Here is a 26,351-nt window from a genome sequence, read left to right as displayed (position 1 = left end):
CCCAGCGCTCACCATTCCATCGTGGCTACCTCACTAGAGTAGCCCTCCCCAGTCTGGCCTTTGGTTCTTCTTTGCCCACTGCACCCGGCCCCTGCAGCCAGCCCACCTCCTCCCCACTCACAGTAGCTCGTCTAACAGGGCTGCCTCCACAGGGTGTCAAGTCCACCCGTGATTTTGTAGTTGCCATGGCAACGCGGCAGCCTCGCTAAAGTAGCTGTTCCAAGATGGCGGCCTCGATGTGGTCTGTTTCATCAGGGCTGCCCCATCGTGGTTGCCATTCCAACCTGGCTGTCCCCATCACCCAGCCCCAAGTGACTAAGCCCTACAGCAGGAGGAAGGCGGAGCTACAGACTCAAGAAGGACAGACATAATGGGAGTCCAAGACAAGACTATGATCTTCTCATTGATAACTCGGGAAAGGGAAACGTGTTGGGGGAGGTCTGGGTTAGGACTCAGCAGCCAATTATCTTGGCAGGTGGAAGAGAGAGCTTCACTGCGGCACTGTGGGGGGAAAACAGAAAAGGGTGGTAAAAAAGCTTGTCTCACCACCACCCGCCCCTGCCCCCGGCCCCGTGCCCACTGGGTTCGCTTGACCAGCATGGGAGGCAGGTTTTCCCTTCATCACCTAGCTCGGCACCTGGTCAACCCAACTCCATAGAGCCCTGAGTCCTGTAGTTCTGAAGCCCAAACTGGGACGTTCTGATTACGGAGCAGCTGCTGGAGACCAGCCGTCACTGGAATCCTGAAGGAGGGATATTTCTGAGCGGATTCAATAGTTGATAAGGGGGACGGCAGAACCCTAGGAATTATCAATAGGTCGGCCTGGCAGATCAGTGCTTCAGAATGACAGGCAGGAGGTGCTTGGAGTGATCCCTCTGGATGTTTTGCTAAGGGTCTGCAGCCCCTTCTGTCTACTGGGCTGTCATCAGAGCCAGGGAGGGACTCTGGAAGCCCCTATGAACGTCAGTCGCCTCTGAGGGACTTGGTTAGCAGCCTCCCTACGGGTCTTGGCTGGTGGATGCTTGTTGGACTGAAGCCCAAGGCGGAGGATGCAAGGAAGAGCATTCTGGGTAGAGGGAAAAGCATGTGCAAAGTCCCAGGAGCAGGAGAAGGCACAACCAGTTTGTCCAACCGCCAACTGCTCGGTGTGGCTGGAAAATGGGGGAGCTTGAGGCTGGAGAGGGGCTGGGGGTGGCAGAGGCAGGACCATGACCCCAGGATGAAGGGTTCCGGAGCTGCTGGGGAGCCCTGGGAGGGCTGTGAGCAGGTCAACTGTGGACATGGGCCAGGCACCCTCTAGGGCCAGGAGGTGGAACCAGAGAGAGACTGGAGGCCCTGAGGCCCGAGAGGAGGCTGGGGCAGAATTCAGGAAGGAGGACAGATGAGGCTGGGGCCGTGGGGCAGAGAGGTGGGGACAGGAGCAGGACAGGGACAGGCTTTGGAGGGGGCTCCCACAGCCCCCGTCCTCTGCCACTACCCATGTTGGTTTCAGTGCTGTGCCACACACCTCCCCAGGCACACTGGAATCCTTAGCAATCATTTGCTAAGTAGTTCTCGCCCTCATTCACCTCTTATTTGTCCTTCAGCTCCTTTGGAAAACCTCAGACTTCTGCCCAGGCCGGGTCAGGCACTCTCCCTCCCCAACCCCTGCAATACCCTGTGCTGCCTTCCCTCCCCCACGTGTCCCCCGAAACATCCTGCTGGGGTCTGAATCGGCTTCCCAATCATACTCGCAGAGGGCCGGGGTCTGCCTAGGCTCTGGCCTCAGCCCTGCTCAGCACCGGCCTCCCGTTAGCTTGGTAAAGGGAGTGGATGAGGGTCGGGCAGGGGAGCGCTGGGGGCCGCCCCACGCTCACTTCGGACTTCCAGCTTGCACTCGGCCAGGGCCTCCCCCAGCTCGTTGACGGCCAGACACGAGTAAGTCCCCGAGTCGAAGGAGGACGGGCGGCGGATGTTCAGCGTCAGGACCCCCTGGTTGTTGTTCATCAGGAACCTGGGATCTCCGCTGATTTCCATGTTGTTCTTCATCCAGACCACCTTGGGCTGTTGAGGAGAGTGGAGAGGAAGCCATGTGACAGAGGGTACCCTGGGAGATAGCAAAATGGGCCTTGGGAGGCAGATTTGGGTTCTCCTTTTGGCTGTGCCACCTCCTAATTTTGAGTGGCTGACCTTGGATGAGTCACTTCTCCTCTCTGACCCTCAGTCTCCTCTTCAGTAAGAGGAAGAGCCCACTCCTTGTGGTGGCCCATAGGGCCCTGCATGATTTGGCCCCATTACTCCCCTGCCCTCACTTGCCACCCCTTCCTTCCATCTGCTCCGCCCACACGGGCTGCCTCACTGTCCTCAAACAGACCAGACAGGCTCCCGCCTCAGGGCCTTGGCACTGGCTCTTGCCTCTTCCAATACTGCTCTTCCCTCCTCTTTTCACCTAACCAGTGCCTGCCTATCTTTCAGGTCTCAGTTCCCCTGTCACTTCCCGGGTCCTAGACTGGAACAGGAATGCCCCACTTTACACTCTCACAACAGCCTGCATTTCCCTAGCACACTCGCCACCCTTTATAATTTTAGAGTCATTTGTGTGACTTCGGATAAATGGCGGTCTCCTGCAACATACGGGAACTCCTTGTTCAAATCACCAGCACATAGAAAGCCTCTGAAAACGTGTGTTGAATGAATGAATGAATGATGTAAATAAATGAAGCGAATGAATGAACTGAATAAATGAATGGATTGGTAGGGAAATGAGCGGAATGAATGAATGGATGGAGTTAGTGAATAAAGTAGCAGACAGCAGTGATGGGGGGGGTGAAGGGAAGAATCCACAGGATGCCTACAGCAGCTGACGCCAAAAAGTGGCAAAATGTGTCAGAAGGGCCAGGCAGTCAATATTTTAGGCTTTTTGGGCTCTGTGGTCTCTGGGTCATGGACCACACACAAACCATTAACGTGAAAGCAAAATAACAAAAAAGAAAAAGAAAAAAACGTTTTAAAAATTATTTATCCCCTTGTGGTCCAGTGGTTAGGACTCGGCAGTTTCACTGCCAGGGCCCGGGTTCAATCCCTGGTGGGAGAACTAAGATCCCACAAGCCACGTGACACAGCCAAAAAACAAAATATCTTAGAGAAACCAGTGGCAGGTGGATTTGGCCCGAGGGCCGTAGTTTGCCAGCCGCTGGTCTAGGTGGGTCCTTGGAGTTCAAGGTTGCAAGTGTCCGCATTCCCAGACAGCAGTCTGGAAACCAGATAGGGCAGGAAGACGCCAAGGAGCTCTGCAGGTTTAGACCCCCTCCGCCCCAAAGGTTTCTGTTTGTTTTTTTGTTTGTTTTTTTGCGGTACGCGGGCCTCTCACTGTTGTGGCCTCTCCCGTTGTGGAGCACAGGCTCCGGACGCGCAGGCTCAGTGGCCATGGCTCACGGGCCTAGCCGCTCCACGGCATGTGGGATCTTCCTGGACCGGGGCACGAACCCGTGTCCCCTGCATCGGCAGGCGGACTCTCAACCACTGCGCCACCAGGGAAGCCCAAAGTTTCTGTTTTGGGGGGAAGTCAGAGTGTAGTGAGCTGAGACTTGGGCTCTTGTTAGAGCAGAGAGACAGGAAGTGGGTTAAATGTGAGCAAATCCCACGAGCAGAGAGAGAACTCAGGGAGGAAGAGCCCGTGTGGCGGGCAGGCAATGGGGCTTCACCTGGTGAAGATTTCCCTACAGGGTTACACATTACACACACTACGCATGTGCGCGCGCGCGCACACACACACACACACACACACACACACACGGCACCTTCGGGTAGCCTCTGACGGCGCAGTTGAGAGCTGTAGCGTAACCAGCCACGACCACCCGGTCAGGTAGAGGCGTCAGGAACTTGGGAGGCGTTCGGAAGTCATGCTCCTTGTACTCAGGCAATTTGAAGGTGATACCTGGGGGAGGGGTGATACACCTGTAAGGGGACTGATCCTGACTGTCCCCGTACCACCTCTCCTCCAGCACCAGGTGCCATCAACTTTGAGTCCAGGGAGGGAGACTATATATAAAATAGATAACCAACAAGGACCTACTGTACAGCACAGGGAACTCTACTCAATATTCTGTAATAACCTATATGGGAAAAGAATCTGTAATTCAGATTCTTTTGAATCTGAATTCAAAGTAATTCAGTAATATGTATATGTATAACTGAATTACTTTGCTGTACACCTGAAACTAACACAACATTGTAAATCAACTATACTTCAATTAAAAAAAAAAAAGAGAGAGAGGGGGAACTGGGACTGGCCCCCTCGGAACGGTAGCAGTAGCCATACCTGTCTTGGGGATCCAGGCCGTGTTCTTGGAGACGCCAGGCAAGTCACTGAGCCCACAGATGTTCTCGGTGTAAACTCGGAAATAGTATTCATTGCCCATGATGAGGTCTGACACGGTGCAGGAGGTTTGCCGGTTGTGTTCATAGACGTTGAACCACTCCTACGGCATGGGGGACGGGGAGGGGCCGGGAGAGTCAGGGACACGGACCCAAGCAGGCCCCTTGCTCATAAAACCCACCGTCCCCCAGCAGCTCTGTTCACAATGGCCGGAGGTGGGAACAACCCAGGTGCCCATCAGTAGATGAATGGACAAGCAAAACGTGGTCCATTCAAACCAGGGACTGGTAGAGGAGTTCCCTGGTGGTCCAGTGGTTAGGACCCCACACTTCTACTTCAGGGGGCACAGGTTTGATCCCTGGTAGGGGAACTAAGATCCTGCAAGCCACACTGCACAGCCAAAAACAAAAATCAAACAAAAAACCAGGGCCTAGTACTCAGCCATGAAAAGGACTGAAGCCGGATACCTGCTACAATGTGGATGAACCTGGAAAACATGGTGCTGAAAGGAGCCAGACACAAAAGGCCACAGAGTGTGTGACTGTATCCATAAGAAATTTCCAGGAGGGGCCAATCCACGGGGACAGGAAGCAGATGGGGCGTTGCCAGGGACTGGGTGGGAGGGAAAGGGCAGTGGCTGCTTCATGAATAAGGGGTTTCCTTTTGAGGTGATGAAAATGTCTTGGAACTAAATAGACGGGGTGGTTGCCCAACATTGTGAAGGTGTGAAATGCCACTTGAAAATGGTTAATGCTAAATTTGGCTAGATGAATTTTACCTCAATAAAAAAGAAAGAAAAAGAAAACCTATTAAAGAGGTCCCTGGTGGCCTAAGGGTTAGGATTCCAGGCTTTCACTATTGGGACCAGGTTCAATCCCTGGTCGGGGAAATGAGATCCCTCAAGCCGCCCAGCACCGCCAAAAAAAAGAAAAAGAAAATCTGTTTTGCACCAAATCTCAGCCAAAAGGCTTTCCTCCCTGTCCCGGCCCATTCTCCCAAATTTCCCGGTGCCTGTTTCCCCAGCTGGGAAATGGGAACAACACACCTGCTCTGACAATCTGGCCAGCTTTCCTCCCCCCGGGCCCCTCTAGCCTCTCACCATGGTTTTCTTGTCGGTCTTCTGAACGAAGTACCCGGTGATCTCACTGTTGCCGTCATCCTTCGGGGGCTTCCACTCCACCAGCGCGTTGCTGCCCCACACCTCCTTCACCATCACGTTCTCCGGTGGCCCTGCCTTTTCTGGAAGATGGGGGGCGTGTTACAAGCCACCCCAAGCGTCCCTGAACGTCCAGTGCCTCACCCCCTCTCCCCTGTCCATGCCCACACCCTCTGACCTCTCTTGGGCGTTTTCCCATGTCCTCCCCTTCTGCCCCACTGCCACCTCACACCCTGCCCGGTTCCAGTCTCTCCACCTTCCCCTGTCCTGGGTCCTCCTCATCCCCTCCCATCTCCTCCCCTCCCCCGTCATCGCCGCCGGCCTCCATCCCCTCCCGGCCTGCGGGCAGCGCACCCACGACCCGGATGTCGATGGTGGCCGTGTCCTTCATGTTCTCGATCTGCACGCTGAGCTCGTACTCCCCGGAGTCTGAGCGGGCAGCCTGGCGCACGAAGAACACTGTGTCTAAGTCGCTGGTGCGCACGTGCACGTGGGAGGTGTCTATGGGCGCCCCGCCCTTCGTCCACACCACCTTCGGCCTCGGCTTTCCCTGTGCGGGAAGGCGGGGAGGGCGGCGAGGTGAGCCCGGGTCTCACCCGCAGAAGCTGACCCGTCACCCCTGCCCCACCCCCGACCCCAGCTCGACGCACCTGGAAGGGAATGACGAGGTTAACTTGCTCCCCCACTTTGCGGATGTAAGTCTGGCGGAGGTGGCGGGGCAGCCGGATCTTGGGTTGCTCTGAGTGCACAAACCCAGGGAGGGGCTCAGCGCCGGGCGGAGGGACAGACAGACCAGGGGCGGTGAGGTGGTCGGGGGAGGCCCTAATGATGACACCAACTTGGTCTTTAGGAGAGCAGAGTCGGGGGTCATGAGTCCTCACCCACAATCTCCCGGATGGTGACCGGCTGGGCCAGGGTGGCCGGCTGGCTGCGCCCCGCGATGTTGACCCCAACAACGCGGAAGGTGATTCTGGCTCCTGTGGGGAGGTCCTTGACAGTGAAGCCACAGCGCTCCACCAGTTCCGTGTTAGCAGGGATCCACTCGTCAGCTACGAGAGAGGAGCGAGGCTGGGGATCTTCCTTCAAGACCTTCCTAGGTGCCCCCCCGTTTGTGTCCTTTCAGCGCCTAGGGCCCCACCGCAGTGAACAGCTGCAACTGACATTTCTTGAGCATTTCTTATGACCAGGTTGGAGCGAATTAATGTTAGCTCATTAACTCCTGCCTCCATTCTGTTATCCCCATTTTAGAGACGGGGAAACTGAGGCTCAGAGAGGGTAAGGGATTGGGGGTGGTAGTTACAGACAGCTCCTCGGATTTCCTGCTTGAAAATGGGTGCTTTTCCATCGTGGTTTTATTGCTATGGGTTGGTGAACCAGTGTGAGTCAGACCAACAATCAACAGGGTGAACTCTAACAAAAGTATAATAGGTTCTGAAAGACAGATTGGGGAGGGGTGGGCAAGGGTAGGAACTGGGTAAAGAGCGCTGGGAAGAGAAAAGGAAGAAATTGACCAGAGACCACTCTTCCATCATTTACATGCATCCCCAAATTCTGTCATCACTGTATCCCGTCAAAATGGAAACTGTTTTCGCCATTTTTAGATGAAGAAACTGAGGCTTAGAGGCTTGCCCAAGGTCACACAGCTACAAGGTGAAGGGACAGGATTGGAACCCACATCTGTCTGACTTAAAGCCTGGGATACAGTGTCAAAATGATCTTGTCTGTCTCCCCAGTGAGAGGACCATGTTGGAGATATCCCCAGAGCCGGGGCACTGGGCCTGGCATGGAGTCAGTGCTCAATACATGTTTGTTCCTTGGAGGATTGAGAGTGGGATGTGTGGAAATATGGATAGGTGGATGGACAGACAGATGGAGAAACAATGCATAATTAGACGGTTGGATGGTCATATAGGCAAACGGATGGTTGGAAAGAAGGGAGGGAGGGAAGAAACATAGTGGTGAAGCGATAGATATATGGATGAAAAAAATGTTACTGGATGGACGGTTAAATGATCCAAAAAATTTTCAGATGGATAGAGAGATGGTTGGATGGATGACTGGGTGGGCAACTGGAGAAAAAGAAGGAAAGAAGGGAGGGAGGGAGGGAGAGAAGGAAGGGAGGGAGGGAGAAATAAGAGGTGAAAAAGAAGGAAGGAAAAGAAGGAAGGAAGGAAGGATACATGGATGGATGGATGGATGAAAGATTGGTTGGATGGGTAGATGAATGGATAACTAGATAGAACAGAGGAGGAGCAACATAGGTAGTAGATAAATACTTGGATGGATGGATAAAAAAGGTATCACTGTATGGAGGATGGGTGTAGGGGAGGGAGAGAGGGAGGGAGAGAGGACAAGCTGGTCATTGGGGGCCTGGCTTGACCCATCCCATCCCAGGGATTCAGGCAAGCACAGCCAGAAGGGCAGTTCGCTATGGCAGAGCTCTGTCCTTGCACTGCCCTATTTGCAGTCCCCTGGACCAGACACCCACTGGGACTCTGTGTGTGCCACTGCCCCCACCAGGCCGCACGGGGTGACTCACAGCCCTCCACGCAGTACTCAACCAGGTACCCATCGATGCCACCTGCCCCAATCTTATCTGGGGGCCACCACTTGAGGGTGGTGGTGGTGTCTGTCACATCCTCCACTGTCAGGTGCTGGGGTTCACCTGTGGGCGCTGTAAGAATCCAGGGAAAGGGGAGGTGGGGTAAATGAGGGCTCAGGGGTCAGAGCTGGAGTCACTGGTCAGGAAAGGGATCAATATGGTGGGCCAAAGGTCAGGAAGCAAGGATGTGGCATCACGGGTCATTAAAACAAGATCTCAAGGAATCGTGAGGTCTCCAAGGGCAGGGATAGGTGTCTATGTGGTAGGTCAGAGGTCAATGACATATTCGGGGGACAGCATGGAGTCTAGGATCCTAGGGGTCGGTGGCTGTTGTACTGGGTCAGGAAGAGGTCAGGAGGATGCATGGGGCTGGGGGGTCAATGTCTTGAGTTGTTGGATGAGAGGGCCAGAAGTCAGCGGAGTCAAGGGAGTCAAGGCCAGGGTGTAGGGTTAGAGATCCGGGACGGGCAGGCCATGGGTCAGAGGTGGACGGGGGCTCGGTGAGGGTGCAGAGAAGCCTCACCAATCGGCATGAAGGGCTTGGTGTTGACGCTGGGCTGGGAGACCCCAATGGCGTTGACAGCAAAGACCCGCATCTCGTAGAGGATGCCCTCGATCATATTGGTGCACTCGTAGGTGGTCCCCGGGAAGACCTCGAAGTTCAGCTTCATCCAGCGCTGAGAGCCCTTCTTCTTCCGCTCCAGGAGGTACCCTGGAGGCCCCCGCAAGCAGAGAGAAGTGGGAAGTCATGGGGAGGCCTGGGGTCCCAGGTCAGTTGGGGCAGTCAAAGGCACATCAAAAGGTCACATGACTCAGAGAGGTCTGAGGCCGTGAATCTTGAGTTGATCTCAGGGTCACAGAGCAGTCAGAGGTCACCCTTCATGGGTTCAGGGATCAAGAAGGGCCACAGGTCATGAATCAGGGCGGAAGGAGTCCCAGAAAATCCTAGGCTGTTAGCCAAAGTGAGGATTCCCAGGTTGCTGGGGAGTCAAGAATGAGAGGGAGGGCAAAAGGGAGTGTGAGATATTGACGACGGAAAAGCAAGTTTCTGAGGGTGGTCACCGAGGATGCTGAGGACTCTTGGAGGTCAAGGAGAAGTCAGGGGACAGGGGAGGTCGGAGGTCATGGGCACTGTGGCACACGGGCGCTCACCGGTGACCAGGTGTCCCCCGTCATACTTGGGTGGCTCCCAGACTAGGGTGGCCCAGTCTTCTCCAACCGATGTGACACGCACAGCCTCTGGGGGGTCTGGGACATCTGGGGAAGGGGAGACAGGATGGTCAGAGGACACCTCATGGCATGGGGGAACCCCCCCCCGGCTCAGCCTCCTTGCTTCCCTCTGCTCACCCACAACCCGCAAGATGATGGTGGCCATGTCCTCGCCGACGGGGTTGGTGACCTTGATGGTGTAGCGGCCCTGGTCAGCTCGCTGCGTGCTCTCAATCACGAAGCTGCTGGTGTCGGCCTGCTTCTCGATGCGGACCCTGCCCTTGGTGCCTGTGAACTCCTGGACACAGCCCACCAGATGGCCTTTTTCTACCTCCCTCAAAACCCAGACCGGCCTCCACCCCTCCCCGGCCCAACAGTCTCCAGTGGCTCCCCGTGAGCACACAATACACAGGCTGTGGACCCAGCACAAGAGGACCTGCTGGGTCCGCCCCCAGCCTCATCACCCCCCTGCCACTGCCTCCTTGCCTTCCAAACACCACCCTTCACTGAAAACACCAGCCTGTCTCATCCCCAAGATTTTGCATAGCTGATCCCCAGGGCATGCAATGCGCTGACCCACTTCTCTATCTGCTATACTGTTACCCATCCTTTAGAACCCGCCCAGAAGTCGCCTCTTCTGGAAAGCACTCCTGGATGCCCTCAGATGAAAGTGACAGCCCACTTTGACTGCTACGACAGAATCCTCATAGCTTCTGGTACCTCCCTTTCTCTCAGCCCTGATCACCCTGAACTGTGACTGTTTGGGCACATGTCTGCCTCTCTCCGAAAGTGAAGGCTCCAGGAAGGCAGGGGCGCATCTGATTCATGGCTGTACCCTCAATGCCTAGGCAAGAGCCTGACGTACAGGAAACCTCAGGGGCTGAGGTTGCTGAGGGAAGGAATGAATGAAGGTTGAGTCAAGTCTATCCGTTTTACAGAAGAGGAAACTGAAGCCCAGAGGAGAGAAGAAAAATTGAACTGTTTCAGGGCCTGGAACATACAAGATGAAAATATTTGTTGGATGGATGGATGGATAAGTGGATTGATTCATGGATAAATGGACAAATGGATTAATTACTGGATGAATTCATTAATCAATCAATGAACTGATGAGTGGAAAGATGGTTAGATGGATGAATTGATGGATGGCCGGATTGATTGATTGATTGATTGATTAATGGGTTAATGGATGGGTGGATGGGTGGATGGGTGGATGGGTGGAGTGGTGGATGGGTGGATGGGTGGAGCGGTGGATGGGTGGATGGGTGGATGGGTGGAGCCGTGGAGCACTCATCAGGTGCTAGGCCAGAACCATGTGGTGAACAAATATTATCTCCAGTCTTCAAAACAACCCTCTGAAGAAGGAATCAAATTCCTCATTTCACAGACAATGAAACTGAACCTCAGAGAGGGAAACCAGCTTGCCTAAAGTCACCCAGCAGAGCTGAGAGGGAGAAGTCAGGGCACAGGGGAAGCTCCACATACCTCATCCTCCTTCATCCAGGTGACGACAGGAGGGGGCTCCCCTGTGATGGACACGTCCAGCCTCAGCTTGTTTCCAGCCACGACCACAACTGAATTTTCTGAGGTCTTCTCCGAGAAGTCCAGGTGGATCTTTGGTGGCTCTGGTGGCAGAGGAGAGATTCTGGGGAACTTGGGAGTGGGCAGCTGGGCCCTCCCAATCCCCTCCAGAGGATCTCCTGAGAAGCTGGGTTCCAACAGCCACAGTGAACCAGCGGTCCAGGTCTCCTGCCCCTCCGCCCTCAGACCCAGGAGTCCAGGCCCCCAGCCTAAGGACCACAGCAGCCTCTGGTCCCTACCTTGCTTGGGGACGTACTCCACCGTGATTTCTGGAGGACATAGAAGACTGATGGTTAGGTCTATGGGGCCCCTCACCCCGCCCTCACACCCCATCACCCTGGGACCTGGGGGGTTGGGAGGTGGATTCAGGCCCATGACTGTCCCTCCTCCCACAAGCAGCTGTCGTCATCCCCAGCATACAGTTAGGGAGACTTAATGCTGAAGGGGGTTGGGGTCTGGGAGGGTGGATGCTATGGCACCCAGGGGGAGAACCGGGCAGTATCCTCACCCAGGAAGTTGAGTTTGGCCGAGAGGGACAGGGCATAGCCGTCGGGCACAAATGTGTAGTCTCCCTCATCCTCAGGGTGGACATCATCAATCATCAACCTGTGGAACCTAGGGGAGTGGGGGGGTGCAGGGCAAAGGTCAGGCCAGGTCGCCCTGGGGACCACCACGGAGAAACACGCGCCTCAGTGCGATCTCCGTGCTCAATGCAGTGCTAGTGCCTGGACCCAAATCTCGCTCTGCCCCTTACTAGCTGTGTGACCTTGGGCAAGTCACTTAACCTCTCTGTGCCTCCGTTTCTTCATCTATAAAATAGAGGTAATGTTCACAGTCTACAAGGGGGTTGTTGTAAGGCATTTAGAAGACTCCCTGGCACCTGGTAAGCGCCCTGTAGAGCATTAAGATTAGTTCTCAGCATTATTGCCACCGTCAGCAGGCAGGGGCCTTACACAGAACCCAGAAAAAGTCTATGTCTGCCAAGAGCTATTATCAGGAAATCCACAGAGGCATGATGTTCTGCTGGCATCACAGTGGTTCTCGGCATTCTGCGGATTACCAGGTGTTTATCTCAGGTGTCCACGTGCTACGCTTTGAATTCCAGCCCCGTTTCCCTAGCTAGATGGCCTCCCCGCCAAAATTGACTGTTTGCAAATATAGTCACAAGTTTCCCGTCCTGTAGCCGTGATCCTTGCAAGGAGACCTTGCCGCCTGTGACCTCCTTTGCCCCATAGGATATAGTGGAAGTGACACTGGAACAGCGCCCAGCCCAGCCCTCAGAGGCCCTATTCGCTTCTGCTCTCTCTCGGGACACCTGTGTCGGCCACGTGAATATGCCAGGACCGGCCTCCTGGGGAATGAGACCTCCCACGGACCAGAGTGGAGGCAGCCCAGTTGACCCAGATGAGGGCCTGAGGGAGCCCAGGAAGATGGCCATCCGAGATCAGCCGGCCTCCACCCAACCCTGAGACTCACAATGAAATTAAACCCTTGTGTTTTATTGTTGTTGTTTGTTTTTTTGCAGTCCTGCATGGTTTGTGGGATCTTAGTTCCCCGACCGGGGATTAAACCCAGGCCATGGCAGTGGGAACAGAGTCCTAACCACTGGACCGCCAGGGAATTCCCTAAACCCTTGTTCTTTTAAACCACAAAGTCTGCAGACCACGTCCGCAGTCCACTCCGTACCTCCCGATGTGGGACATGGTGATCCGCTTGCTGGGCCGCACCTCGACCCCATTCTTGTACCACTTGCCCGTGACCTTCTCATCAGACACCTCACACTTGAACATGGCCTGTTCTGAGGCCTTCACCGTCACATCTGCGATGCCCTGCAGGACCTCCAGCTGTTTCTCTGGATGAGGAAGGAAGGAGATGGGGCCATCAAACTGAGGTCGGTCCACAAAGATTGGTGAATACCCATTATGGGCCAAGCAGTGTCCCAGGTTCTGGGATTCTGGCCGTGAAACAACCCAGAAACAATCTGTGGGCCTCGTGAGCTCACGGTCTAGTGGGGAGACAGACAGTGAATGGGAAACACATAAACCAATAACTAGAGGGAACGATGAGGCCTGAGGGATGGCAGGGAGGCCGCAGAAGGCTCCCAGGTAGAGGGCACAGCATGTGCAAAGGCCCTGCAGAGGAAAGCAGGCTTGTTGGTTTGGGAAACAGCCAGCAGGCTGGTGCGGAGTGAGCAAGACAGACGTGGGAGATGGCATAGGCAGGACACATCCCATGGGCCATGGAGAGCACTTTGCATTGACTCTGAGTGAGGTGGAAACTGCTGGAGGGTGTTGGGAACATGGCTGCGATCTGACTTACATTTTTTTTATTTTAATTTTTAAAATAAAACAATGCACTTGTATGGCTTAAAAATAAAATAATAAGAGGATGTAGATATAGAGTGGGAAATCTCTCACCCACCCACTTCCAATAGTACCGGTCTCGATCCCTTCTCCAAAGACACTATAGCCAGTTCATAGCCAGAAAAGCAAAGATGTACATACAGTTCATTCCCTTCTTTCTTTTTCTTCCTTCTTTCTTCCCTCTTCTTTCCTTCTTTCCTTCCTTCCTCCCTCCCTCTTTCCCTTGCTTCCTCTCTTTCCCCTCCATACAAATAGTGGCATATTTGCTTCTTCACCTAACAATATATCTTGGAAACCCTTCCAAGTCACTAACTAAAAATTGTCCTTTGTTATGGCTACAGAGGGAACTACCATAATTTATCTGGCCTATCGATGACTTGGGCTTTTTTTTTTTTTTTACTTTTTATATTGAAAATATTACAGACTCACAGGAGTTTGTAAAAATAGCACATAGAAAAAAAGGGGGGGAAAATAGCACATAGAGTCCCATGTACCCTTCATCCAGCTCCCCCCAGTGGTGACATCTCTCGTAACTGTAGTCCACTATCCAAACCAGGAAACTGACATGGGTTCAGTCCTGTGCACTAGACCACAGAATGTGTTCAGTTTTCACCACCTGACATTTTACAAGGATCACCCTGGCTGGAGTCGGGGTTGAGGCACAAATGTAGAAACAGAGAGAGCAGTGAGGAGACTATTGCAACAGTCCAGGGTATGAGGGGGATGGAGACCTGGGCCAGGTGAGGGCAATGGAGGTGGAGAGAAGTGGTGAGATTCAGGATATCCTTTGAAGGTGGAGCCACCGGGATTTGCTGGTGAATCAAATGTAGGGTATGAGGCAAAGAAGGAGTCAGGGACAGCTCCAAGATTTGGGGCTTGGGCAACTTCGAGTGGCGTGTTGAAGCATGCGCAATGCGGCTCCCTGCCCCACCGGGAGGCCCCCTACCTTCCACGATGAGCTCCGCCTCACACTGGCCGCCGTTGGTCATGACCTGGTAGTGACCACTATCCTCCAGGGTCACTTCCGAGTAGATGAGGATGTGACGCTTCCCATCCTTCTTGAAGCGGTACATGGCCTTGAAGGAATCCTCCCGCGTCAGTTCCACGCCATCTTTCATCCTGGGTGGAGGGAACAGGAAGCGGGGAAGTGAGGGGCCCGCTTAGGCCGGAGTCTGGATGTCAGAGGTGAGTGAGGGGCCAGACAGACAGTCCTGAGCAGGAATCAAGGGTCAGAAGGGAGATCACGAAAAGGAGGAAAGACAAAGGTTGACAGAGGTGTCTAGAATGGATGGATCACAGGTGGGGGCTGGGGAGAAAAAGAGGAAGAAGAGGTCACAGGCCACAGGTCTCAGTTGGAGGTCAGGAGACACAAAAAAGGGTCAGGGGGAGAGGTCAGAACATGGAGGAAGTTCGGGGTCACAGAGAGATATCAAATATTGTGGCCTCAGTAAATGGTGCTTCCCTGCTTGGGCCAGTCCTCCCACTTCACTTCTACCTCCTCATCATCCGAACCTCATTTCAATCATCACCTCCTCCAGGAAGCTTTCCCTGACCTCCTGAGTCCTTTTCTCCTATTAAAAAGTGGTTATAGGGCTTCCCTGGTGGCGCAGTGGTTGAGAGTCCGCCTGCCGATGCAGGGGACATGGGTTCGTGCCCCGGTCTGGGAAGATCCCACATGCCGCGGAGCGGCTGGGCCCGTGAGCCATGGCCGCTGAGCCTGCGCGTCCGGAGCCTGTGCTCCACAACAGGAGAGGCCACAACAGTGAGAGGCCCGCGTACCGCAAAAAAAAAAAAAAAAAAAAAAAAAGTGGTTATAGCATCAGTTATTGCTCCTCTGCAATATCAATATTTGTCAAAATAGAACTTTGATATTTATTTGTGTGATGACTTTACTAATGCCTGTTTCTGTCTCCAACACACACACACACACACACACTCCACCCCAGCAGTTTGCCAGATCATAAACTCCTTGTGGAGTTTATGGGCAGGTGCCATGTTAATATATATTCTCTCCATTTTTTCTCCAATACATAGAAGAGTGCCACCACACAACAGGTGCTCAATAAATACTTGTTGGATGGGGGAATAGATGTAAGAATGGACGAATGGATGGGTAGATGGGTGAGTGGGTGGACGGGTGGGGTAGATGGATGGATGAATCAATGGGATGGATGGGGAGATGATGGATGGATGGATGGGGGACCGGGGAGATGGATGGATGGATACATGAATGAATAGTCAAAGGATGGATAATTGGTTGAATGGGTGAATAAATAACTTAAAGGATCAGAAATAGCAGGGATCAGGAAAAAGACCTGGAAGAGGATGGGATGGGGAGAGGTCAGAAGTTTCAGAAAGAGGTCATGGGTGAAGATCAGGATTTATAGAGAAAGGCTGAGGTCTCCTGGAAACTACCGGTTAAAGGTCTGAAATCTTCAAGAGAGGTCCTGGGGCTTCCCTGGTGGCTCAGTGGTTAAGAATCCGCCTGCCAATGCAGGTGACGTGGGCTCGAGCCCTGGTCCTGGAAGGTCCCACATGCCACGGAGCAACTAAGCCTGTGCGCCACAACTACTGAGCCTGTGCTCTAGAGCCTGTGAGCCACAACTACTGAAGCCCGCGGGCCTAGAGCCCATGCTCCATGACAAGAGAAGCCAGGGCAGTGAGAAGTCTGCGCACTGCAAGGAAGAGTAGCCCCTGCTCGCCTCAACTAAAGAAAGCCCGCATGCAGCAATGAAGACCCAATGCAGCCAAAAATAAATTAATAAAATTAAATTTTTTTTAAAAAAGAGAGAGGTCCTAAAGATCAAGGCTGAGCCAAAGACGCTGTGGGCATCTGTATGGAGATCAGAGGTCAAGAGTCACTTACCACATGACTTGGGCACCCTCTTCTGACACCTCCACTGCCATTTCTACCCGGTCGCCCACAAACACCTGCTGGTCCTCGAGGGGTGTGACAATCAAGACTGGGGGTTCTGTGGGGCGTGGGGTGACAGGAGGTCAGTAGTTTCAGGATCCCCTCCAGAGCCCCACTCCCCAAGCTCACGCCCAAATCCCGGCCTCACCTCTGACGAAGACCTCAGTGAAACACTTCTCATCTTTGACGACGACCTCATAAGCAGCATCGTCCGCCAGTGTACACTTGTTGATGGTGAGAATTCGCTTCTTACCAACATTCTCAAACACGTGCCTGATGCAAAAGTCTCAGCTCAAGCCAGGGCATGGAGGAGATTCTGCATCCACCCATCTATCCTCAGGCCAAGCCACTCCCTCTCAGAGCCAAATTGTGTGGGAGGAGATCGATGGTCCAATTTCTAGTATTTATGTAACCACAGCAGAAATACTAACCGTCCACCCATATCCGTCTTCTTCCATTTAGCAGTGACACACAGCGACCCACCTAGACAACTACATTTCCCAGCCTCCTTTGCGGCTGGGCGGGCCGCACCACTGAGCTTGGACCAACGGAATGTGAATGGATATGATGGCATAACTGCTAGGTCATCTCTAATTTTGCGGTGCTTGTTCTAGACTTCTCTCCTTCCAGCTTCCTGTCTGATAGACACAGATGTGCCCATGACCCGCTTCAATCATGCAGATGAGGACAACACCACAAGAAATGGCGTAGCCAAAAAATACGGAACCTGCGTCTAGCTCAAACCCCCAGAAATATATTTCTCTCTAAATTAATATGTTCTGGGGACTCTGTTACAGCAACTTAACCTGTATCTTTTTTTTTTTTTTTTTTTTTTTTGTGGTACGCGGGCCTCTCACTGCTGTGACCCCTCCCGTTGCAGAGCACAGGCTCCAGAGGTGCAGGCTCAGTGGCCATGGCTCACGGGCCCAGCTGCTCCGTGGCATGTGGCATCTTCCCGGACCGGGGCACGAACCCGTGTCCCCTGCATCGGCAGGCGGACCCTCAACCACTGCACCACCAGGGAAGCCTAACCTGTATCTTAATTAACATAATTTTTATCTTATCCAAAATGTTCGTGATGAGAAATTTAGAAAACACAGCCAAGGGGAAAGTAATAAAAATAGAATCCAACGGGCTTCCCTGGTGGCGCGGTGGTTGAGAATTTGCCTGCCGATTCAAGGGACACGGGTTCGTGCCCCGGTCTGGGAGGATCCGACATGCCACAGAGCGGCTGGGCCCGTGAGCCATGCCCGCTGAGCCTGCACGTCCGGAGCCTGTGCTCCACAGTGGGAGAGGCCACAACAGTGAGAGGCCCGCGTACCGCAAAAAAAAAAAAAATAGAACCCATCCATAATTGTATCACCAAGAGATAACAGCTACAAATATTTTGGCCTCTCTCTTTCCAATCTTTTAATATCTAATCTATATGTAGATTAACATTTTGTGAAGCAGAGATGAGCACTATGCTTCTGCGTATAACATTAATCTTGAACAGCTTCCCATGTTAGTATAAATTTTAGAATATCTTTTTTAGTGACTGCACAGCACCTTAACATGGAATTTTATGTTCTGGTTATTTGACTTTTTGCTACAGCGGCAAATGCTCCAGTGAACATCCTTGCAGCTAAATATGCGTAACCATGATCATGCCCTTACGATAAATACCTAGACTTGCACAATCTAAGGGTTTTGGGGGCACTTACCTGGTGGTCCAGCGGGTAAGACTCTGCTCTCCCAATGCAGGGGGCCTGGGTTCGATCCCTGGTTGGGGAACTAGATCCCGCATGCCACAACTAAGACGTGGCACAGCCAAATAAAGAAATATTTTAAAAATAAATAAAGGCTTTTGAATACACTGCCCTTTTAGAGATTTGCCAATTTACATTCCCACCAATAACCTGTGGACCTATTTCCCTATGTCTTCTCCAGCACTAGGTTTTATCCTTTTTTGGGGGGGGCTGCACCCCGGCATGAGGCATACGGGGATCTCAGTTCCCCAACCAGGGATTGAACCCGCACCCCCTGCAGTGGATGCGCTGCGTCTTAACCACTGGACTGACAGGGGAGTCCAGATTTTGTCATTTTGTAAAGTTTTTGCCCATTTGGAGAGCAGAAAGACCGTTGGTGGGTTTTTTTGTTTGTTTGTTAATATTTATTTTATTTATTTATTTGGCTGCACCGGGTCTTAGCTGTGGCATGCGGGATTTTTAGTTGCAGCATGTGGGATCTTTAGTTGTGGCACGCGGGATCTTAGTTCCCTGACCGGGGATCAAACTCGGGCCTCCTGCATGGGGAGTGCAGAGTCTTAACCACTGGGCCACCAGGGAAGCCCAAGGCCGTTGTTTTGACTTGTGTTATTATTATTGGTGGTGGTGGTTGTGTTTGCAAGGTTGAATATGTTCTTAGTGAATTAGCTACTTGGGTTTCTACTAACTGAATTCCTGTTCTTCACCGCCTTTGTCTATTTTTCTACCGAGGTATTTGCACTTTTCATATGGATGAGGGAGTGCCCTTTCTGGGTTAAGAGTGGCCAGCCTTATGTCTGGACTCTCCCTCTGGGACGTGGACACCCCCACCCTGGGGACTGCCCCCTCACATACTTGCTACTTGGTTTGATTTCCTCGCCGTTCTTGAACCACTTGAGGGGAAGGTCTGGGTTGCTAATCTCTACCACCAACTTGATCTTGTTGCCTTTGTCCACTTGGTAGGCTGGATCCAGCTTCTTCGTGAAGGCTGGAGATTGAAGGATGCAAGAGGGATGGAGCTGAGAGGTTCTCACTGTCCTGAGCTGTCAAGTCTCCCTCCCCAGACCACCAAGGTCAGAGAGCCTCCTGTGAACTTGGAGGCCCCTGAGAACTGGCATCTCTATTACTCCTCAGATTAGGACCTCCAAAAGGTAAGTCCAGGGTCCAAACATCAGATACCTACGGTGCTGGAGTCCCTATGGGCAGGGCCCATCTCCCCTCAGACCAGCACTGACCTGCACTCTTCTTGACCTCGACCTTGGTCTTCTTGAGCCGCTTCAGCATGCCCCGGAGGTCAGTGATGCCATACTGGAAGGCAATCCTCTCATACTCGCTCTTCTTTGCCCCTTTCAGGAGCTCCCAAATCTCAGGCGGGATGCCGAGATCATCGTCATCTTTCTTCTTTTTCTTCTCCTCCTCAACCCCCTGCCTGAAGGTGGAGAGAACAGGCCGGGGCCACCAGGGAGTGAGGAGGTGAGGGTCTCCCTCTGCCTTCTCCACTCACTTGCTGTGTCACTTTCTCTCTCTGGGTCTGTTATTCCTTATCCTGTCCCACCTGGACCATTGCCCCAGCCTCCTCCCTGGCCTCCTGACCTCATCTCATCTCCTCCCCTCCAGTCGGTTCCCCACTTGACCCCAGAGGGCTATTTCTGACCCCCACATCAGATGCCATCCCTTCCCTGCTCAGAACTCCTCCATAGCTCCCCACTGCCCTCAGGAGGAAACCCCAGCAACTCAGCCTCGAAATCACAACCTCAACCTCTGTCCCATTGCACCCCCACAACTATCCAAACCACACTACTTGCCTTTTCCTGAGCACTCTGGGCTCGCTCCTGCATCCCAGCCTTTGCACAGCATCTTTCCCTGCCTGGATGACCTATCTCCACCTGCTCTTCAATCCTACAAATGCTAGTATCGAAGTTCCCTCCTCCATGAGGCACCCCCTGTCCTGCCAGCATATCAGTTGCCCTCACTCTGAGCTCTCACAAGGCCCTCGTGGGACCTTCTCTCTGACCACACTAAACAGTCTTGGTCTGTGTCTGTGTCTGCTGGATCAGACCCATCTTCCCAAGGCAATGAGCGACTCAGTGTCAGGGAACCAGTCAAACTTCTCCCTGTCCCCTGATCAGGGCCTGGTAGACGGGAGGCCTCAGAAGATGTTTGATGAGTGAGAGAGAGTGAGTCTCTGGAAAGAAGGAAGGAAGGGGAGGGAACAAAAGAAGGATAGATGAGTGGGTGAATTTGGGGGACATATGAATATCTGGATTGATGTACAGAGCATTAGGTGGGGAACTGGTAAATGGGTGGAGGGGTCCATGGATGGCTAAGTTGATGGATGAATGGGTCAATGGATGGGTAGGTTGGTAGGGGATGGGTGGCATTAAGATAGGTGGATGGGTTGATGGAGGATGGCTGGGTAAGTGGGTGGATTGATGAGTTGGTGGCAGATGGTTGGGTGAGCAGTTGGGTGAATATGTTGATGGAAGATGCCTGGGAAGATGGTTGGCTGGGTAAAGACAAACAGATGAATCTATTAGTAAATGGAGTTGTTGGGGATTTGGTTATGGGGATAGTTGAGTGAGTAGAAGGATGGATCCGTGGACCAGCAGATAATGAATAACTGAGTGACTGGACAAGCATCATGTAGAGTAATATGAAATTGCCAATATTCAATCATTTTTTACCTACAGAATAGCAATTTCATATAGATGAGTCTAACAGAGAGCTATCTGGGAGGATGGGTGTGCCGTTGAAGAGGCGAACAGTTGACAGAGGAATGCCTGGCTAGATGGGTAGGTGGATGAGTAGATGGGTGGGATGTTGGACTCAGTTGAAAGAGAGATGCAGGTGCAGATGGATACACAGGTGGGAAGGTGGATGCATGGTAGACAGATGGCTGGTGGAAAGGTGGATAGATGGGTGCCTCAATAGATGGGGAAGTGGATGATGCAGTAGGTGGGTGAAGGATGAATGAATGGGTTAATGAATGGGTGGCTGAGTGTAATGGCCGATGCATGGATGGACAAGTGGGAAGAGGGGGGTAGATGAATGGATAGGTGGGCAGATGGATGGGCGGTGGGCAGGTAGGTGGATGGGTAGATTCGTAGATGGATAAATAGGTAGCTGGTTGCCTGAATAGATGAGTGGGCAGACTGATGAGTGGGTGGGTTGATTAGTAGATGGATAAATAGTAGCTGGTTGGATGGATGGATGAGTGGACTGCCTGGTGGGTGGGTGAATGGACAAGTGGATGGATGGATGGTTGGTTGGGTGAACAGGTGGATGAGTAGGTGAATTGGAGCCCGAGTGGACAGGAAGGTCCAGGATGTGAGGATGATGGGTTAAAGGGTGGGTAGGTAGGAGAATTGATGGGCAGATTGTGGGTTGGGTGGGGCTGTGGGTAGGGGTGTGGGTGACTGGGTGGATGGGTGAATGGACAGGTGGCTGGGTGGGCAAGGAATGGGTAGATGGAGGGGAGGGAGAGTCCCAGGATGGCAGTGGGGAAGCAACGGGGAGCAGGGGGGCCTCACCCACCATCTTTCTCCTCCTTGAGCCCCCATCTCCCGTTTCTGTGCCAGGCGGGGTGGACTCACCTCTTCTGCAACAGGCTGCTGAAATCCAGCTCACCTTTGCCTTCCGGCATCTTTTCACCCCTGTGGCCATTGAGAGGGAGTGTGAACCCCATGGAGGTCCTGACCCTCAGACTCACCCTGGGTCCCCACTCCTTGCCCTCCCTGATCCTCCCCTTCTCCCACAGCTGCCCCTCCCAAAGGACACCCTCCCATGGTCCTTGGCACCAGGACGTACTCCTGCCCCTCCCCAGGGTCCAGGGTCACTTACGAACGCTTGAAGCTTTCTAGACTGTGCCCAGCGGAGTCCTGATTGGGCGCTGGGGAGAGGCAATGGGCGAAGGGAAGGTGAGCTTGGTGGCAAGGCCTGACCTAAGACCAAGAGCGCCCACCCCGGGCCTGCACAACCTCCCCCAGACCCCTTTTCCTCCATCTCTTGGGCCAGCACACCCTCTCACTTGGGCCTGGACACCCTCTGCTTGTAGACGCATTTCCCTGGCTGCCTTGCACCACCCTCTCTCAGCGGCCTATATCCCCCTCACACCTGGGCCGGCTGGCTCTTCTCCCCGGGGCTGGGCAACCTCATTCCCTGTGCCCTCCATGTTTAAGTCCCCACACATCCTGGGCTGCAGATGCCCCCAAACCTGTACACCCTCAGAGCTCCATACACATGCTCCCAAATCTGTGTAGCCTCCCGTCAATCCTGTACACCCCCACCCTAAACCTGTCCACACTTAGACTCCCCTGAAATAAACAGTACACAATAAAATGGAAATTCTATTTTAAAAAACAAAAAACAAAAAAAACCTGGAAACCCTCACTTCCCGAGCCCTTACTGCCACTTTCTCAAGCTTGTACACTGTGACCCTGGAATCTACATAACTCACCTCCTAAGCTCCACGTGAACACCCCCAAACCCTGAACCTTTTCACCCCCAAATCTACACCTCCTCACCGTCTAAGCCAGTAGATTGTTTCCCCTATTTTGAACAACCTGACCCCTGCCTCTGTGCTCCATCTTCCGAAAACCTGTGCCCGCCTTATCCCCACATCAGTATACTCTCCCCACACCTGGCTGACAGATCCATTCCCCCAACCAGACCCAAGACCCCTGGCCCCCACCCCCGCCAGGCAGCGTACCCTCCACATCAATTTTGAAGGCACAGCTGTCGCAGATGTCCTTGGCTTTGACCTCGAGGCGGTAATCCCCGCGGTCACCCAGTACCACCTTCCCGATGTGCAGCTCCAAGGTGTATATCTGGGGGCCAGGCCAGGGGTATGGGTGCACATGACTGACCCCCAGTGCCACCCCACCTCCCCCAGAGCCCACCTCACAACTCTGAGTGCCCCCAGGAAGGGCCAGCTGTCTCTTCCATTCCTGGACAATCTTGATCTCTGGGGGCCTGCGTCCCTGACCCTGAGAGCTCTCTGGGCACGCACACGCCGTGCCCAAGTGCACCCTGCCCTGGCCCAAACATTCTTCCCTCCTGCCCGGCACAACCTCTACCAAGGAGCTCCACACGATCTCCAGCCCTGGCCCACAAGCCCTCGGGTCCCCACAGGGTCCTCACATTGCTGGCAGAGTCGTGGGACTCCTTGGAGGAGAATCGGGTCCCACTCTTGCAGTCCAGCTCCAGCCACTTCCCCTTGAACCACTTGATGGTTGGTTTGCCCGGCAGCTCTTTCCCGTTCAACTTGGCCAAGATCACAGCATTCTTTCCTGGGTGGGGGTGGAGGGGTGGGAGGGAATGGCCAGGCAGGAGTCATAAGACTCTACGGAGAGGACTGGGAAGCCAGGAGACCCCAGCCCCGCCTCCCTCAGACCCAGGAGCCCAGCCCCCACCCGATCCTCCCCGAGGCACCCCTCACCAGTCTCCACCGACACAGAGTCTGGCTTCTTCAGGAAAACACCGGTGGGCTCCTCAATGGTGGGAGACTGGTCCTCAGGTGGGGCTTCTGCTCAGGAGACAGGATTAGGGGGTCTAAGGCCGGCCAGGGAGGGGACGGCAGGCCACTTTGGGGGCGGGGTTGAGAGTGAATGAGGGACCCTCTGCTCAGCAGTCAAAGACCTTGGGGCCCAGTGGCTTCTCCTGACCTGGGAGAGATCACGCATCATCCAGGTAGCTGCGTGACCAGGTTCCCCGCCCCTTTGGGCCTCAGTTTCCCCATCTGTGAACCGGATGGTCTTAAATGGGGCTTTGGGGTAGAAGAGGATAGGCTGGGGCGTTCATAGCTGGGCAGGACTCGGTGATGAATGAGTCAGTTGCTGGGGGCGGGCAGGACTCGGTGATGAATGAGCCAGTTGCTGGGGGCTTGAAGGCCAGGCTGAGGGGCTAGGCTCTGTCCTGGAGGCACTGGGGAGCCAGGGAGGGCTGTGAGCAGGGGAGGGCGGTCAGCACTGGAGCTGTGGGGAGGGGAGGCCGGGGGATAAGGTGCCAGCTTCTGCCTGGCCCTCTGGAACACCATCTCACCTTTGGGGGGCTCTGCAAGAGCCTCTGGAGGCGGGGCTTCCTTGGGAGCCGGTTTGGTGGCATCTTTGTCTTCCGGGGCCTTTTTGGCCGCTGTGAGGCAGGAGATATTCACAGTTGAGCACGTGCTCAGTGTTCTCCTCTTCCAGAACCCAGGAGTGCAGGTCCCTGGGCCCCTCCTCCTTCAGAATCTGGAGTCCAGCAGTCCAGGTGTAAATTTATCTCTAATCCCAGAGTCTGTGAGATCCGGTTTCTCCTTGCCCCAGGCAGGTCATGCCCCATCCACCCAGGCCACCAGGCTCTGACCTTTTAGGTCTTGGCGGTATAATTAGCTCTTCCCCTGGGCTGGAAACTGGATACTCGAGCTGACCACAGCATCTTTCACCTGCCCTGCCTGCTGGCGCCTGGCCCGCTGGGGCCCCAGCTGCAGTGAGGGGCTGGACCACCATCCCTCAGCCTGGTTGGTCTGGTGCCAGCGGACTGGACACCCTGGGAGGAGGGGTCCTCCCTGGGGGCTTGTGTCTCCTCTGTTCACTGCCTCATAGAGAGAAAGCCCCATCCCCATATAAAGAAATGCCTCCAGTCCCATTCAAAGGGCCCCAAAACTGCACATAAAGAAAGGCTCTCCAGCCTCTATATGGAGAATGTCCCCTAATTCCTACACAGGGAAGCCCCAATTCCCATTGAAATGAGGTCCCCTCAACCTTGTACAGAGAAGTCTCTCCTCACCACACAGAGAGGAACCTCTAGTATCTAGGCACACGAGGACCTCATTCCCCTGCAGCGAAAGACCCCAATCCTCAGAGAAGTGACCCTGGTCCCTTCCCAGAAGACCCCATCCCCAAATGTAGAGGACCCCAAACGCCCTGCAAGGACTCCGCACTCTACAACCACAGGACTCCCATCCTCAACGAGAAAAATGGACACAAATTCATAATCAGAGAATCTCCATCTGCACCCAGAGATAAACCCCCAACTCCCTACATAGAAAGGAACCCCTACCACCCCACAGGGAAGGGGACACCCCCTCCCACCTAACACAAGTATGGGACCCTCCTATCCCACACAAGGAAGGGATCTCCTCCCCACACGGAGAAGTCACCCCATTCTCCCAGCCCTACGGAGGGAGAAGCCCCCAATCCCCATTCAGAAAACAGAATCGCGTCTCCACATAGGGAGGGAGTCCCCAAATCCACCTGTTTTTTTCTCAGGCATGTCGGCGGACCTGCTCCCTCTCCTCTGAACGCAGCTGTGTCCCGATGGGCCTTAGGGAGGACAGGTGGGCCCCCGGGGGAGCCCTTTAAGGAGTCCAGAGACTCCCAGGAGGCCCTGGGAGGCATCAGACGCGCCTCCCCACCCTCCCCTGCAGCCCCACATTCCGCCTGTGTGTTCGAAAGGGTGAGAAATAACAGCTGGACAAGGAGAGATGGCTGAATGCCAGGTCCCCAGGGAGGAGGGGCTGGGGTTCCGACACCTGGGTCCGAGGGAGGACGTGCCAGAGGCGGGGGACTCCCGGGTCTGAGGGAAGGGGGCCTGGGGACCTGGACTCCTGGGTCCAGGTGCAGAAGGGACCTGGAGTCCAGATTTTTGGGTCCCAGAGAAAGAAGGATGAGGGTCTGGACTCTTGGGTCCTAGGCGGAGGGAAAGTAAAGGACTGGAGTCTGAAGTGGGTGAGGGCTCTGAGCCAGAACTCCGGCATGGGGGTTGAGGATGGTGCGGAAGACAGGGTCTAGAAAGCCATTCTTAGTATCTGCAAGTCAGGAGTTTTCGGGAAACCAGAGCCGGGAGGGAGGGTCCGGTTTCCCAGGATAGGCAGGATGGCCGCGGGGGAGGCGGGGGGAGGCTTCTGTGCCCGCAGGGAGGGCACTGAGGGTCGGGGACTCCGGAGTCCCACCCCCGGGCGTGGGCATACATGATAGCTTGGGGCCCCGGCCACCTGGGACCCCGGATTGGCCGCGGCCCCTCGTGGGACCGCGCCCTGCGGGCTCCCCGCGATGGTTCCCGGAGCGGGCGCGGCGGGCACCGGAGGCGGGGGAGGGGGCGGGTGCCCCAGTTGGGGTGGGTGGGGAGACCGGGAAGGCCCTGGAGGGCTGCCCAGACATTGGCGCCCTTCCCGGCAGGGGTGCCTGTGGCTTTCCGAATGGGGGTAGTGGTGGCCGGACGCCGGGTGGGGGGAGGTGAAGGAGATGAGGGGATCGCGGGAGGAGAGGGTCTCCAGGACACCAGGTGTTTCGGAGAGGAGGGCGAGGTGGGTGTGGCTTGGAGTTAAGGCGGAGGGCGGGCGGGGAAGTAACGCCGGGTGGGGGACCCGGTGTTATTGAAGACAAGTCCCTCACCGTTTTCTTCCTGCCCATCGCCACCCCGCCCGCCAACACACACACACCATTC

At 54.4% G+C, this 26,351-nt stretch overlaps 1 protein-coding gene across 1 annotated transcript; it reads right to left on the bottom strand.

Moving 5' to 3' along the window:
- Positions 1-377: 377 nt before the first annotated feature.
- MYBPC2 (myosin binding protein C2) lies at positions 378-23,443 on the bottom strand. The gene is made up of 26 exons (XM_082608334.1): positions 23,365-23,443; positions 23,067-23,215; positions 22,636-22,753; positions 21,768-21,816; positions 21,521-21,580; positions 19,163-19,356; positions 18,783-18,915; positions 16,331-16,455; positions 16,135-16,240; positions 14,215-14,387; positions 12,592-12,757; positions 11,414-11,520; positions 11,145-11,174; positions 10,810-10,949; positions 9,463-9,622; positions 9,268-9,372; positions 8,639-8,827; positions 8,053-8,187; positions 6,395-6,562; positions 6,164-6,252; positions 5,868-6,063; positions 5,457-5,596; positions 4,301-4,460; positions 3,780-3,916; positions 1,857-2,043; positions 378-501 (listed from the first exon to the last, which is right to left on the bottom strand). Exons 5-26 carry the CDS (start codon positions 21,568-21,570, stop codon positions 491-493), a joined length of 2,901 nt encoding a protein of 966 aa, XP_082464460.1. The 5' UTR covers positions 21,571-21,580; positions 21,768-21,816; positions 22,636-22,753; positions 23,067-23,215; positions 23,365-23,443; the 3' UTR covers positions 378-490.
- Positions 23,444-26,351: the final 2,908 nt, after the last annotated feature.

The sequence above is a fragment of the Mesoplodon mirus genome (assembly GCF_964341445.2).
Source record: "Mesoplodon mirus genome assembly, chromosome: 19".
NCBI classification, from domain to species: Eukaryota; Metazoa; Chordata; class Mammalia; order Artiodactyla; family Ziphiidae; genus Mesoplodon; species Mesoplodon mirus.
The sequence above is the reverse complement of the archived record's forward strand: the minus strand, read 5'-3'. Positions and strand labels throughout refer to the sequence as shown.